The sequence below is a fragment of the Cydia strobilella genome, chromosome 8 (assembly GCF_947568885.1).
Source record: "Cydia strobilella chromosome 8, ilCydStro3.1, whole genome shotgun sequence".
NCBI classification, from domain to species: domain Eukaryota; kingdom Metazoa; phylum Arthropoda; class Insecta; order Lepidoptera; family Tortricidae; genus Cydia; species Cydia strobilella.
This window is the reverse complement of record NC_086048.1, coordinates 13,132,471-13,148,863: the sequence shown is the minus strand read 5'-3', so window position 1 is coordinate 13,148,863 and position 16,393 is coordinate 13,132,471. Positions and strand designations below refer to the sequence as shown.

At 37.8% G+C, this 16,393-nt stretch overlaps 1 protein-coding gene across 2 annotated transcripts in view; it reads right to left on the bottom strand.

Annotated features, from left to right (window-relative positions):
• LOC134743727 (uncharacterized) overlaps positions 1 to 15,264 on the bottom strand; it is a 50,538-nt gene extending 35,274 nt beyond the window's left edge. Inside the window, exons 1-17 of one of the 2 annotated variants that reach the window (XM_063677340.1) lie at positions 15,038 to 15,264; positions 12,736 to 12,872; positions 12,356 to 12,623; positions 12,068 to 12,124; positions 10,892 to 11,031; positions 10,247 to 10,514; positions 9,867 to 9,899; positions 9,350 to 9,486; positions 8,664 to 8,928; positions 7,842 to 7,871; positions 7,569 to 7,708; positions 5,424 to 5,694; positions 3,927 to 3,953; positions 3,591 to 3,727; positions 1,303 to 1,600; positions 616 to 797; positions 214 to 350 (exon numbers count right to left, since the gene is read on the bottom strand). In XM_063677340.1, coding sequence (XP_063533410.1) covers positions 214 to 350; positions 616 to 797; positions 1,303 to 1,600; positions 3,591 to 3,727; positions 3,927 to 3,953; positions 5,424 to 5,694; positions 7,569 to 7,708; positions 7,842 to 7,871; positions 8,664 to 8,928; positions 9,350 to 9,486; positions 9,867 to 9,899; positions 10,247 to 10,514; positions 10,892 to 11,031; positions 12,068 to 12,124; positions 12,356 to 12,623; positions 12,736 to 12,872; positions 15,038 to 15,101 — 2,591 coding nt within the window. In that variant the 5' untranslated portion in view covers positions 15,102 to 15,264. The remainder of the gene's footprint in view (positions 1 to 213; positions 351 to 615; positions 798 to 1,302; positions 1,601 to 3,590; positions 3,728 to 3,926; positions 3,954 to 5,423; positions 5,695 to 7,568; positions 7,709 to 7,841; positions 7,872 to 8,663; positions 8,929 to 9,349; positions 9,487 to 9,866; positions 9,900 to 10,246; positions 10,515 to 10,891; positions 11,032 to 12,067; positions 12,125 to 12,355; positions 12,624 to 12,735; positions 12,873 to 15,037) is intronic. The other variant, XM_063677339.1, reaches the window with a different exon arrangement.
• Positions 15,265 to 16,393: the final 1,129 nt, after the last annotated feature.

The following is a 16,393-nucleotide window of genomic DNA, read 5'->3' as shown; positions in this document are numbered from 1 at the left end:
AAGCGTTCAACCATTTTGAGGTCACATATTTGGCCAACTTCCTTTAAATTTAGATGGCATTTCCAGTTAGTTTAGCCGGAACCACAGTCATTTAAAGTTTTCCTTCACTGTTGCTTTTACAACAATGCGTACAAGAATGTGATTTGAAACAAACGTTCAAGTGATTACTCGTTTTTTAACTCGTTTTAAACTCATAGATGTTAAAATTCTTACCCATTATATAGGTCCAAGGAGTCATATAAACTATAGTAAGTGAAACCAGGCTGGACCTGCTGCAATGCAGGTGTAATGCGGAGGTACCCATTTTTCACGGAAACGGTGAAGCGTTGGTAGGACACGAATGGAAGTTCCTAAAAACAAAAGGTTTGTATACACGGTGGACCCGAATACCATGGACAAGAAAAGTTTTTGGGGTTTTCCTGCCTGATTTGTCAAAGGAAACAATTTTTTTTGCCAGTCATTTTAATGCATAAGGAGATAAATTTTGATCAGGATATCCAGAACGTTACGGTAGCTACCATATAATATAATAGAACGATGGAAGTCAGGAGTCCTAATACTCTATGTTATGAACAAAGTGTATTAGGGCTCTCGAAGATGTCAGTTAGTACTCACAGGGTGGTCAATTGGTACGTACTGCTGGACCTGCCACACATCTTCACGCAGAGCGTCGAAGTTCTCCTCGAAGACGACCTTCCCTGCACAGGCGGTGCCCGTGAATAGGCGGGTCAGCGTCGGCGCGCACACTGCCAGCGCCGGAGTTTCCGCTGTCAGCACAAGCGGGATTACTACCGGCTCTAGAAGATAAATTTAGGCAAATTTTATTAGACATATCAGCTTTGCATTCGGTCTGTTTTGAGAAGGCAAGCTCCTGGTGTTAGCCAATCTAAGGCATTCCAAACTGGAGGGCGGTTAATCGAAAATAGCTACGTCGGTTGGTAAGAGTAGTAGCGCGCACTCGTGACTTGATCCTGGGTGGACATATATTGCGCCCGGAGGAGTTAAAGTCTCTCGAAACCAAAAAGATCCTGCAGCTGTTTGAAGTTGCAGGTTTGGATCGAGAGTTGTAGTAGGTGGCGATCACAATAGATCAGAGATGGTCGCAGTGATACATAGGCTCTGGAGCCTTACATAGCCCCTAGAAAAAGAAGAAGAAGAAGAAGAGTAGTAGCAGAATGGAGCATTCGCAGGTTCAATGTCTGAAGCAATACATTTTCTGTCTATTATTTTGATGTAAAACCTGAATATTAAAATGTGATTTAAGCTATTGATTCTGTACATTTTAGTTGTATTAAGACTTACTGTGGCTAACTCGATCATCAATAGTAGAAGATCCGAGTTTCCAAGTCCCGCTAGACCCGAAACCGGTGTGCACGCCCAAGTAGCTAACAGGGAAAGGATCAGGGTCTTGCCACTTCAAAAAGGGGCTCGTTTCTCCCTCCCGCCCAGCCATAACGTTTCCCTTGTCCCAACTCATCCAGAAAGTACGGAAACCGGCGTTGTCTAAGATTTCTGGTGTCTGAACTTCATCTCTCTCAGGTGGAAGGCAGCATCTTTTTCTAATCGCGCTCTTTGAGTTCGCCCAACCACCAATGACGATCTGCAATGTCACTAACAAAATTACCTAACTGAACTGATGAAACGCACGCAAAGTGCAATGCACGACTGTCTTTTCGGTGTCGTATCTTCAACCTACATTGTCTATGAACTTTGATTTCGATCAAGACATTACATCATTGAATATTATTATGTTTTATTACGTCTTGCTTCCTTCTTTTTTTTTGCCTCGAATAAACGCTCTCTATTCTATTATATTATACGTGAATCACTTTTAGCTGTTGCAAAATATGTATGTATGTATGTAAACACTTTATTGCACATAAGACAGGTTAAGATATACAATTAAACAGAAAGTATACAATGTACAAAGGCGACTTATCCCTGTAAGGGATCTCTTCCAGTCAACCTTTAACCTTTAAATATTTCTCGGTGACAATTCTTAGTAACGTAGCAAATTTTTTTGCAGCTAGTCAGATTTTTTAAAATGGCCAAGACGAGACAAAGGGCAAAAGCAGGCCTCCTTCACTCGCTCAAAGCCACGCGCTATATGCCTACCGCTCGGCGTATCGTCGACGATATAATCGACAGAGGGCCGCCGAACGCCCGCCTGAGCGCTCGCACCACACGTTTCCCGCGCTTACGCTTCGAAATGCCGAAACCACGTAATTATTGTGCAGTAGATGGGTGTAAAAGTCAAAAAACAAAAGAAAATTTGTCGTTTTTTTAGGGTTCCTTACCCAAAGGGTAAAAACGGCACCCTATTACCAAAGATAGATATAACTCCGTAATAGATGGATACAGTCTAAGGAAAAAACGTGCCTCGAAAATCAAGAAAATTTGATTCTCGTTCAGAGGGCGCTACTAGTTTTGGCCTACAGTCGTATAGATGGCGTTGACGGTTTCGTTTGTTGTTATTTAACAATTTTAACGCATATCAGTGAAAGAACATGGGTCAAAATAATAAAAATAATTAATGCAAATAAAAAAGATCATTTATCTATATTTAAATACATTCTATCGTATTTTTATAAATCTTCATTTTTAGTTTTAAAGTGTGTCGACAGATGGCAGTGAATTTACTGGGGTTACAAAATTTACTATGACAGTACCGCTCTAGTATAAGTTACTCTATGCTATTACTAAGACTCCGCTGCCGCTGTCCGTCTGTCACCAGGCTGTATCTCATGAACCGTGATAGCTAGACAGTTGAAATTTTCACAGATGATGTATTTCTGTTGCCGCTATAACAACAAATACTAAAAAGTACGGAACCCTCGGTGGGCGAGTCCGACTCGCACTTGGCCGGTTTTTTCATTTCCGAGAGACGAAGAAAGGTGAGTAGTATTTTAAATCTATCTTTATGAATTTTGTCACTATTTATTTCTTTGAACATAAGTAGATAAATCGTAAATTAAGGAGTTTTTTGAGTCAGGTATTATGAGTGTTGTTTTTAAATATTTGATTGACTAATATAAAATATGGTTGATTCGCAACATTCGTTTTATTACAATAATAACATAAGTAACAGTACAACCCTAGCGCATTCTTACGATGACGCGTTGGCACGTGGCTCGCACGGCGAGCAAGGCAGTCTCGACTCTTTGTGCGCATACTTATGGTACATTTCTTCTCGTCCTGAGCAGCAGGTATTATTATTAAGATTTTGTAGGCTATTATAGAGTAGGTATTTTCGCTTTTGTATGGGAATGATGTATCTGTTACGTAGTAACTATTTATTAATCTGTGGCAAAAGGCAGTGCACACCATCTTTTCTCGTAGTTTCGGCTTGGAGCTGAGAGAACTAGAGAGCTGAAATTTTTAGTATTATCCATATGACAGCAACGAAACGGGCCAAGTCGTATTGTTTGACTAAGATGTTGGCTTTATACAGTTAAAGCTTATAAAATTAGCACTTACAGAGTAAAAGTCTTGGTACCTACTACGGAATCCGATAACTTTTTAGTGTAAAAGCTTTATGCGCCTAGTCTTGGCAACACTACATGAAAGTTTTTGGTGAGATATTTACTTACCTCATACATAGGGTCAGTGTCCTGGGGCCCTGATGTAAGACCAACATGGGCGTCGTTGCGGGCCCGCACTTTGAAATGCAGCGATGTACTTGAAATCGGGAAGTACTGGTACTGGACGTTGTCACCAGTTACAATACCTGGAATTTGTCATTAAACGCCTAGTAATATGTGACTATTAGGGCTCAATTTGTGTGCTTAATCAACAGGTTGTTCTATAGGTACTTTTATGAATCAGTTATATTATTATAATGTCAAAAGGGGAAATACTACACCAGAAATAACCATTACGAGTAGATGATTATACTCGTAATAATCGAATGAGTATTCAGTACTTACGTTCCTCAGCATTGTTACGAGATTCATCTGAAAAATAATTAAAAAAAATTATCTCCTTGGATTTAGAGTTTTTGAAATACTCTAATGTTTAATTGTTTAACAAATATGTTCCTAAAAATAAGACTTTCCGAGTGATCCGAAAAACATTTAAATTATTAATTTCAACCTTGCTCCAAATCAAATTATTTTATGAAAGAATTTTTGTTTAGTGTTTTTTAAGTAGTCACACTACTATAGGTATATATTACAGAATACAGACTATTTAATTTTAACATGTGCATGTTAAACTGTCATTCTTAAATATGTTGTGTATTTACTGTCTTGGAAATTTCAGTTAGTAAAATTACGATTAAATTGTTTTATTGTCAGGCGGGCCGTATGCTTGATTGCCACCGACGTGGTATAAAAGAGACAAACTGATACGCGTAAGCACCGATGCACCGATATTTCAAAGTGACCATTTAGATTATTAAGGGTCGAATCAAGGGTTTTCCTTGGTTCGACGAGTAGGTAGATTAGAAATAGTGTTTTTTTCCAGAAGTGTATGTGCGTTAGTTGGTATTCTATAAAGACTTCATCAAATACTGATTATGTTTCAAGCAATAAAAAGGGGTAATTTGCATTTCATATTTGTATTTCCGCAGTGTAAAGATTTCTAATCGAGATTATATTCGAGATTATATAAACTCAAATAATTAACTAATGCCTTATAGATTGTTCTTAGAAACGCACCATACTAAACAACTTTGCGATAATAAACATAAATTATATAAGGAATGACTCACGTTAGACCGGGCCGTGTCCGGGCCGGAGCTTCCGGCGCTTACTTTTCTGTGACATGCCAGGTGATCACGTGGTGCTTTCCATAAAAAACGAAGCGCCGGAAGCTCCGGCCCGGACCCGGCCCGGTCTAACTTAAATCGCCATGCGCATTTTCTTTATTACAGACACCCCAAAGTAGTCCAGGCGTCTTTTATATGAAAGTGGTGGATGGTATAATCAATCAACCCCAATACCATCTCAGTATGTTATCATCTATTTCAGTTTATAGACTATATCTCCGTTGTTTTTATCGATCTAAAGTTAAGAGTCCCCGGCAAGCTCGGTCGAATTGCACCTTCTCATACAAACGTAGTTCCGCTCTCATTTTTCTTCACTACGTGTTGGATTGTAATGAAACTTCGCACATACAATGACTTGAGGGTATATCTAGGTCTGTAATAAGTTTATATAGCTCCAGTTTATAAAACAAACGAAATAGAGCAAAACTAAGTTTTGTATCAAAAATTTAATTCGCTGTATTTTTTTTTACAGTGGTATCTGAAGCTACATAAACTAATTACAGACATAGATATACCTTATCCTATTGTAAGTACAAAGTTTCATAGCACATTAGCTACTCATTTTAAAATGAGAGCGGAACTACGTTTGTATGGAGAACCGAGCTTGCCGGAGACCCTTAAGTGTCCAGCAATATACTTGCAAGTGGAAACTTACTTGTGATCTTCCAAGTGCCAGTAGACCCAAATCCAGTGTGTAAACCCATATGGGTCACAGGTACGGGCTTGAAATCGTCCCATGACATAAACGGTCTATTCAAACCTTCCTGTCCGACAGAGATTTTACCATTCTTCCAGCGCACCCAGAAACCGCGGTACTGATTCTCATTCAAGTAATTTGGTGTTGAAACTTCGACTTTATCAACTTTTTGGTGGCAATATTTTTTTCTGATTGCGCTCTTTGTGTTTCCCCAACCTCCAATAACAATCTGTAATAGTACATTACGATACAAGTGCGAAAAATAGGAAATTCGAAACGAGTGAAAGGAGTGTTTTAAATCGACACGAGTTGCGAACAGTACATATGGCCCTATAAATTGTCGACATAGTTACGTAATGTGCTAATTATCGCACTAGTGCGGTAAAGTACCACCATATGTACTGTAATACATTTTGATACAAGTGTGCTAAGTTGGTTACTACACACGAGGCGATATTGTGCGCGCGAGCTGTAAGCGAGCGCGCAATAAGAAAGCCGATGTGTGTAATGACCAATGCACACGCGTTTCATACGACGTTTTTCAACACACTTGCGAGAAAAAAAAGAAACTCATATTAATCAAATTTTAATAGTTAAAACAGTTAGTATTGTGTGTTGCATCTGTTATACTGCCGGCCGCCCCTCGCCCCGGCCGCGGCCGGCGCGGCGGGCGGGCCGGCCGGGCCGCGCACCGCGCAGGCGATCGGGCGCGCCGGTGCCCGCCAGTCTGACCAATTAAAGAAGGCTCCCTTTCCATGCATATTATTAGCAATCAGTTACCTTCTTAACTCAGTCGGATAATATAATGAAAAAGCACGAGTGGAATAATACACTGAAAGAGCACTCGTGTTTAATATCTAGGATTATGAGCCAAAAATCGGTGGAATAAAAACGTCGTTTTGAGCAAGTGTGTTGAAAAATACATTTTATCTATATTGATTTGAGTTTGCATGTAATTATATTTATATTTATTATATATTTATGTAAATATATTTTCAACACACTTGCTTAAAACGACGTTTTTATTCCACCGATTTTTGGCTCATAATCCTAGATATTAAACACGCGTGCTCTTTCAGTGTATTATTCCACTCGTGCTTTTTCATTATATTATCCGACTGAGTTAAGAAGGTAACTGATTGCTAATAATATGCATGGAAAGGGAGCCTTCTTTAATTGGTCAGACTGGCGGGCACCGGCGCGCCCGACCGCCTGCGCGGTGCGCAGCCCGGCCGGCCCGCCCGCCGCGCCGCCCGCGGCCGGGGCGAGGGGCGGCCGGCAGTATGACAGATGCAACACACAATACTAACTGTTTTAACTATTAAAATTTGATTATTATGAGTTTCTTTTTTTTCTCGCAAGTGTGTTGAAAAACGTCGTATGAAACGCGTGTGCATTGATCATTACACACATCGGCTTCCTTATTGCGCGCTCGCTTACAGCTCGCGCGCACAATATCGCCTCGTGTATAATGACCAACTTAGCACACTTGTATCATAATGTACTATTTTACATTCCGCTCCGTGTTACAATCACCAATGTGCAGTGAGCTACAGAATTGCCTGGACACATTATAAAGTGCCCATACAATTTTGCAGCTGGGTTTACAGTTTTTGCCACACTTCAATTAGTAGTAATAGTAGTAAACTATTTATTGTACAAAAAGACATTAAAAATAACAAACAACTATTAGAATGTACAAAGCCGAACTTATCCCTAAATACCTAACTTAGGTTATATTTTATCTATTTTACAGGTTTATTTAGGTGTAGTTTTATTTACGTATAGTTAATTTCTTAGTTCTTAGGATATTTACATTGTATTTTTTCTTCTTTCCCTTTTACGTGTAAACTTGGTACTAAATAAATAAATAATTTTGTATAGGTACTATATCTAAACTCAAAACTAATCTTAGAGCTCCAGGGAACTTTATAAGTCTGACACTAAAGTATCATGCCACCGAAAGTTGTTTCTAAACTGAAGTAAGGTGAAATTACACAACATATACCTAAATGTGAGGTAAAGTTAAGCAAGGTTCATATCGCAAATACGCCTGACTAGACGCTTGATTTTGACACACGTTCCATAAACTTCCGTACCTACCTCATACATGGGGTCTGTTTCGCGGGATTCCGAGAAAAGACCGACATGGGCATCGTTATTTGCCCGCACCTTGAAGGTCACTGTGCGACCCGATATTTGGAAAAACTGATACTCTGTGTTGTCTCCCGTAGGTAACACAGCTGAAATGACATAACATTAACGCATTATATGATAAAACATGTATTTATGTTTAGATAGGACGTAAGTACGATTTTCGAAAGCAACTAACGATTTCGTTTACAACCCTAATAAGTACAGGGCTTCAGAACTCACATTTGTTTCCTTCGCCGCTTTGTACATTATCTGTAAAATAAAAACATACTATCAACCATAAATATATAAAAATCATTATATATACATATTCTTGATTCCGTTTTATATTGCAAGAATTATAGAGATCATATGTCATTCTTATTTATAAATGTTACTAATCAAAATGCATTAGTCATAGTTTAGTATTACAAAAGTAAAGTTGACTATATTTGACAACCACATCGCAAGATTATCGCTTCCTGAGCTGTGTTATGAAATGAATTTTATTACTAAACTGCTATTTTTTAATAAAAAACCGGCCAAGTGCGAGTCGGACTCGCGCACCGAGGGTTCCGTACTTTTTAGTATTTGTTGTTATAGCGGCAACAGAAATATATTATCTGTGAAAATTTCAACTGCCTATAGCTATCACGGTTCATGAGATACAGCCTGGTGACAGACAGACAGACGGACAGCGAAGTCTTAGTAATAGGGTCCCGTTTTTATTTTACCCTTTGGGTACGGAACCCTAAAAACCAAGAGGCATTAGAACTAGAACTTTTATATATAATCATATACCTACATACAGTCTTGATTTAGCTTTAAATTGCAAGAAATATAGAGATATGTCATTCTTATTTATAAATAGTCTAATAATTGCTAATCGAAATGCATTAGCTCTATTAGTATTATCATTTCTTGAGCCGTGTTATCAAATGGATTTAATTACTAAACTGATTGATAAACCAAGAGGCATTAGAACTTACTAACTTAACTTGGAAACTATGTCAAAACGACCTGGTAAAATTTTGAAATTACTTATGACAGATATTGGAAGCTTACCAATCTCCCACAAGCCAGTAGCTCCAAAGCCTGTATGCACGCCAAAATAGGATACCGGTATAGGCTCCAGATCAAGCCAAGTCATAAAGGGCTTGGCTTCGCCTTGGCGTCCCACCAGGATCGTGGAACTCTCCCACCTGACCCAGAAGCCGCGGTATTCGCTGCCGCCTAAAATATTTGGGGTTTGGACTTCTTCTCTCTCCCATGGGAAGCAGGTTCTCCTTCTTATTGCGCTTTTTGTGTTCGACCATCCTCCGATAACGATCTAAAAATAGAATAAGTAATAGTTGACAAACTTAATTAATAAACCTCTTCTTGCAAAGGATCGCTAAATGCAATTTGAATGCCTTCAGCCATGAAGACTGCGTCAATCAAACCGACGTCGCAGTGTCAGACAATCTCGTACAATATTATGTAGTAGGTATAATTGGTAAGTAGGTAATTCACATTGCCTAAGAAATATAGCGCCGTTTTTAAGTATAAGAAACCTGTTTTATAGATTTTTCCAAAATTGTGCAATATGTATACTCGTATCTGTTAGTTATGTTCTAATGACGTGCATAATAATAATAACTAAGTAACGTTTCGTATTAAATCGACGGATTCAACTTGTTTGGAGTATTAGATGCCCTAAGGCGACAATTAACACATGTAATACCTAATGCTAGCATAGGTACCTTACCTACCTCATACATGGGTCCAGATTCCCGAGGTATGGAGGCGAGAGCGATGTGGGCGTCGTTCCGCGCGTGCACTCTGAACTTTGTCGAGGTGCCGTACACAGGAAAGAATTGGTATTGCACGTTATCTCCCGTAAACACATCTGAAATCAAATTCATGTACCTAGGTATGAGCTAAAGAGATTTAACACTTTAAGCTTTCGCGTTTTGAACACATACTTAATTATACGAAAGGGTCTACCGCGATTTAATTTCATTGTTTTTACCTTAAATTCCGACGTTTCAGCTGAGATTTGGACATAAAATGATTGTTTTTGATTTCATAATTCAAGTTTATACTAACTACTTTAGCTTCAGGAATTAAGACCTAAGACATGCATGCGTGTTTGTTACAGAAAATTGTACAATTTCCAACTCTTTCTGTGTATCTAAAATCAAAGCAATATTAGAAATAAAGTAAAAATAGGAAAATCAACTGCTTCTGGCGTGACTCGAACTCGCGGCCTCGGGATACCAGACTTACCATTATCGATATTCTTGGGGTCAGAAGGGACATCTGAAAAATAATTTTAGAAATATGTAGTTTTATAAGAAGAGAACCATATGCTGAAATAAATATTACAAATTAAAATATTTTCATAGAAAATAATTTAATTTGTTCTTAGAGTGAAGAGAACCATATGATTAGAATTATTACAAAAACATAACAAAAAGTTTAACTGTTTAAATTAATTTATTTAAACCGTAGCAACAGGTAATGGTGAAGGAACTCGAGATCGGTTTTTCTAACAGTAGGTAACTATACCTCTAGCTGCCGGTTAATCTTATGCCAAAGGCATATTGCCCATGCAAAGAAAGAAATACTAGAAATAATAAAAACTATTAGACCAAAACTATATTTACTATCGATCTTCCATGTGCCAGTTGACCCGAAACCAGTGTGAACTCCCACGAAAGCGACCTTGAAAGGATCAGGGTCGTGCCACAATAAGAATGGACTGGCTTCCTCTGTTTTCCCGACCTGAACGATGCCAGTGTCCCATTTCATCCAGAACCCACGGTATTCATCTTTGCTCAAGAACTGAGGCGTCGTAAGACCGATCTTCTCTTGCTGCTTGCAATATCTTCGTCGGATTGCGCTTTTAGAGTTTGCCCAACCGCCAATAACGATCTGAAAATTATATGTTAGTCGATCAGGTTTGTTTTTAGGGTTCCGTAAGACTCCGCTGTCCGCTGTCACCAGGCTGTACCTCATAAACCGTGATAGCTTGACAGTTTAAATTTTCACAGATGATGTATTTCTGTTGCCGCTATAACAACAAATACTAAAAAGTACGGAACCCTCGGTGCACGAGTCCGACTCGCACTTGGCTGGTTTTTTTAGGATCAAATGTCTGTATGTGACCTATTGTTCTTAAAGCAATATCGATGGTCAAAATCTGGCACCCGCACTTTACTGACGAAACGCTTCATATATCAACGATAAAATATTTTCATGAAAGTAATTTAATCTGTGTCCTCTAGTACTTATTGGTTTATAAAACTTACCTCATACATTGGGCCAGACTCCCACGGGTGGCTGGAGAGCGCAACATGAGCATCGTTGGCCGCGCGCACATTGAAGCGCAGCATATTGCCCGACACGGGGAAGAACTGGTACTTATGATTATTATTTTCGTCCGTTTTCACTGGAATCCAATTACATCCTAATTACTTTGCAGCATTTCTTTCATATCTTGAAGATTCTAAGAACCAATTAAATTATTTTCTATGAAAATATTCCTTCCTTCGTATATGACATCTATTTCAGTTTATATCTTGAAGATTTTGTGAAAATACTAATTATTTAGGATTAAAACAGTATTATTACTTGCTTGCTTGTGCTCCTAATATGAATAAATAAATAAATATTATAGGGCATTATTACACAAATTGACTAAGCCCCACAGTAAGCTCAATAAGGCTTGTGTTGTGGATATGCAGGGTCACTCACTACCCACTAGGCCAGACCGGTCGTCAAATAATAATAATATGAAATAAGCATATACGCTAAGTAATAAGGTAATCAAATGAAGTAGCCTTTCTGATTTCAACTGCGTGATAAGGAGGTAAAAAACTAAAACATTAAACTCTAGGTCCATAGCTGTTGTTTGCAGAAATTGCGAAGCGTCGGTGACCGAAGGGCTGGCGGCTTCCTCGCACAACGTATCAGCATTGCGATACAGCGAGGAAATACCGCCAGCATCCTTGGTACAATGTCTCAAGGACCTATTTTTGATTTAAGCTAGTTATTACTTTCGTTTATATATCTTGTATGTAAATAAATATTACTTATTATTAAACTGCAAATGTACAATAATCCCTCCAGTTTCCGAAGGATACTTTATTAAATGTAGGTATTGTAGGTACTGAGTGCTCCCGTCGCGTCGTAATAAGTTTTACTTGAGCCTAATGTGCCAATGTCATGGGTGTCTTGCTCCCATAAACTTTATTTTCAATGTACCGAGTGATCCCGTCGTAGGTAGTTAGTTTTACATGTGCCAATATTATGGATATCTTACTTCTTTAAATTGAAATAGATGTCATATACCTACAAAAGAAAAAGTGACCAAGGCCTCCAGTGCCCATGACTGGGATCAAACCAGACGCCATAACCACTAGGCCACAAGATGTCGGCGGTACTGGTCGAAATTTCTCGTATTCGTAGAAAATTATAATACGTACCTTCTAAATATTCATGCTCGTCTTTATTTCTTACGTCAATGTCTTCAAAAGTCGCATCTGCGAGTTTAGAAAATAATTATTATAGATAATGCACACAATCAAACATAAACATAGCTACTTTATTAACAAAATAGAAAAGGGCACAAAAGTTAGCTAATGTACACACTGATTTTAACGCAATTTCAGTAGGTACTTGAAGGATAACTTTAACCTAAAGTACCTATTAAATACTAGTTCTTATTATTTCAAAGCAAAAACCATATTTTATTGGTATAAACAAACACATACTTTGTAACTTCCAGGCACCCTTTGACCCAAATCCAGTGTGCACTCCTGCAGCGGCAATAGAGAACGGCTCATTATCACGCCATGAAAGGAACGCGTTTGTCTCGCCCTCGCGCCCAGCTGACACTATCCCATTGTCCCAATGCACCCAGAAACCGCGAAACACATCCTCGCTGAGGTATTGAGGTGTCGGCTTTTCATCTTTTCTGTGAAATGAGCAAGCCCTCTTTCTGATCACGCTTTTTGAGTTGGCCCAGCCTCCGATGACAATCTGAAAATTGAGTCGTATACTTATATAGTCATGAATATCATGATCAATAAAGTACAAACGTCGCTTCTACTAAGTAAATACCAAATTATTATTTAGTTTTATCTTTGTGTACCTCATACAGAGGATCCGTCTCCGTTGGGTGCAAGGAAAGCGCGATGTGGGCATCATTGTGCGCGCGCACTTTGAACTGCAACGAGCTCCCCACCACCGGGTAGAACTGGTACTGAAGGTTGTCTCCTGTTTCTACATCTGAAATTCATAATAGTATATTACGATACAAGTGCGAATAATAGGAAATTGGTAACGAGTGACGATTAAAACACGACCGTTTTACAGTACCTAATATACTATATGTATAATAAATATGGGCCTTTAAATTTTCGACATACTCATAGTCATGTTATATCTATAAAATAAAATAAAATAATCATACTCAAAAATAAGGACCATAGCAAAACAAAGAAATTAAAAGCAAAGCAAATTAAAAGAACTATGGGACATATTTTTGAGTAAGTTGTCTCCACCCATATTTTTACACTTGACTGAGCGAGATAGTGCAGTGCTATGCACGTATTTACCGGACCGGAACGGCATGCGTATTCGCAGTCTCGCATCCAATATGAAGACCGCCTAAAAGTGTTTACAGATGACCTCACCGGACCGAGGCGCGGCCTTGGTGCGATGCGGTGCAATTTCGATCGTGTGCAACTCAGTTGCACAGTGCAAGCTGGTCTACCGCACATAGTTATTATTAATACTATGTTCGGTGGTCTGATGGGCATCCGTTTTGCCTAAAGTTGTTAAGCAACATTATTATTAGGTAACTTTTTATTCAATCAATCAATCAATCAAAATATTTATTGTTGGTCATGAGTTACAGGGATGTTATTCTAATGTACAATGGTCTTCATGTCCTGCCTCAGAGAGGCGTACAATATGGAAACTTAATTCTAAATGAGATCATTTATGTAAATATATTAGCTTAAGCTACACATTACAAAATTGGTTAACATAGCGTTTTATATTATTCTGTTAAAAAATCGGAGATGCTGTAAAAACATTTCTCCACAAGCCATTGAAAAAGTTTTCTTTTGAACTCCATAGGCATCAACTTCTTTAGGTGGATTGGTAATTTATTATATATTTTTGGACACATAACCATAACACTCTTTGAAAAAAATGCCGAAGTGGATGTAGGATATCCAATATCATAACCATATTTTGACTGAAGACGTGGTCTTGGATTTCTACTTTCAAACATAATTGGGTTATTTTTTACAAACAGACTGACTTCAAATATGTAAAGGGCTGGTATTTTGATATTTATATATTTCTTAAATAAGCAAGTTTTGTAGCAATTTAACATAATTAATACACCGAACTGACCAAACCGGTAACCGAAGACAATATTATAATTAATACAGTTTACTTTTAGTTAAAGTATTAAACAAAATTCCACTTTTAACCTAAATAACTCCAATACTGTCAATAATTTAAGCTATAATATTCATTCATTCTTTCTTTTAAAATGAATAGGTTCAGTCCAGTGGGACTATTTACCAGTGTAAGGTACTACGTACCAGTGTCAAAGTATTAGGAGAGTGTCAAAGTATTAGGAGATTTAAATACGACTAAAATTGTACGGTTAGTACTAGAGAGTGCACGTCGATTTTATTAGCTCGTGTAGAGCGATAGCTGGACTTTACAAGTAAGTAGCACGTGGATGACGTGGACTACCGGCTGCTGACTCCAAAATGGTGGCTAAACGCGTTTCAAGATTAATTCTCCATTCACCGCACACTACCCCATTAGTTTACTGTATAAATAAGCTATCGATATTACCAAAGATAGATATAACTGCGTAATAGATGGATACAGTCTAAGGAAAAAACGTGCCTCGAAAATCAAGAAAATTTGATTCTCGATCAGATGGTGCCACTACCTTTGGCCTACTCTAGTATGGCGTTGACGGTTTCGTTTGTTATTTAACAATTTTAACGCATATTAGTGAAAGAACATGGATCTAAATAATATAAAATAATTAATGCAAATATTGCAAATAAAAAAAAAAACATTTATCCATATATATAGGTAAATACATTTTTGGATATTTTTATCTTTTGGTTTTAATCGTGTGTCGATAGATGGCAGTGAATTTACTGTGGCTACAAATTTTACTATGACAGTACCGCTCTATTCTATTATATCCTCTTTGATATTACACTTTAAACAATATTACTGAGCAAAAAACAAAGGAATTAATAGGGGTGACTATCAAATTGGCGATCGAACCGAAAGTATTCTAAGATACCTATTAAAAATGTTTTAGTGAGATTTCTTTTGATAAATTCTCAACTATCTTCATTCTCAAAAACCGTAATACTACTTAAAATTAAAAACAACCAATTAGTTACCTTCTTGTCCACAAACAAAGTTTAAAACAACAACAAGTAATACGACACACTCCACCGCACGCATCTTCACTTCTATCACTTTAAGCAACTCTGATCTGAACTCGACAACATTGACAAGTAGAGTGACCACTAAAGCGTAAGACTAAACCAAGTTAAACGATTAGTTAAACGTTAAATCAAAATATACTCAAGTAAACGAGGAAAGAGGCAGATTCAACGTTGTGGTCATCGTGCCTTAGCGTTTAAACCATTAATAAGACATTTTTGCGAGCGGCTGCGGGGAGGGGGTCTCAGATGACGTTATACCGATGTATAAGGATTATTTAAGCACTTGCAAAAAACATCATCTAATTCCATTACAAAAACGTCGTGAAATCGCGGACACAACTTATACATATAAGTAGTTAATATCACCATTGGCAATTGATTGCCCTGGACTCCTTTCTAAACTTTCGTTCAATACGCCCGCTCGGTCTAAAAGGTTTTTTTCCTCCTTTCGGTTAAACGCACTTTATCTAATTGTAGGCAAAATCGTTTGGGAAGTAATTAAAACAATGCAAACAAAAAGCTATTAAATCATTTGGACAGCATACAAAAAAATTGCTGGCAATAAATAAAAATCGAGGAACACACAATAATTGAAAACAAGAAAAGTGATTTCAGCGTTTTTAGAAATTTATTATATTGAAAGTTTGTATTAATCACCTAAGTTGGTAAAAAGGGTTGAAACTTGAAAGTTTGCATCGGAAGCGAATTATTTTTTAAATAGTGGACTTCAAAATCTTGTAATTATATTGAGAACATTTTTTTCAGTTAGGAGCTTGACACTTCGTAGGTTACACACAAATCTCATGCGATGTGTAATTATTAACAATGCTATTTTCTGCTGCATAACGTTCTATGCAGCTATGCACATGTAGAATATAATATAATCACCATCATCACAAACATACAAATCCACGCGTACGAAGTCGCGGGCAACAGCTAGCATATTCATACTCATCCATCAGTCATCACACAAATATTTATGTACACGAGTAGAAGACATTTAATTAATATTTTTCCTGTTATGTTCTCGCAGTCCTGATTATGATGACAATTGAAATTCACTAGACTTATATTGACCGGGTACTTTTGTATTGTTTTCGAGCTCCTGATATTTCCACGCAGTTAAGGCGGGATTCCACCAGTGTGCGGCACTGTGCGGCACAAGCATTTTTGTACTGAATTTGCTTGTGCCGCACAGTGCCGCACACGCACTGGTGGAATTCCGCCTTAACTGCGTCGAAATATCGGGAGCTCAAAAACAATACAAAAGTACCCGGTCAATATGTCTAGTAAATTTCAATTGTCATC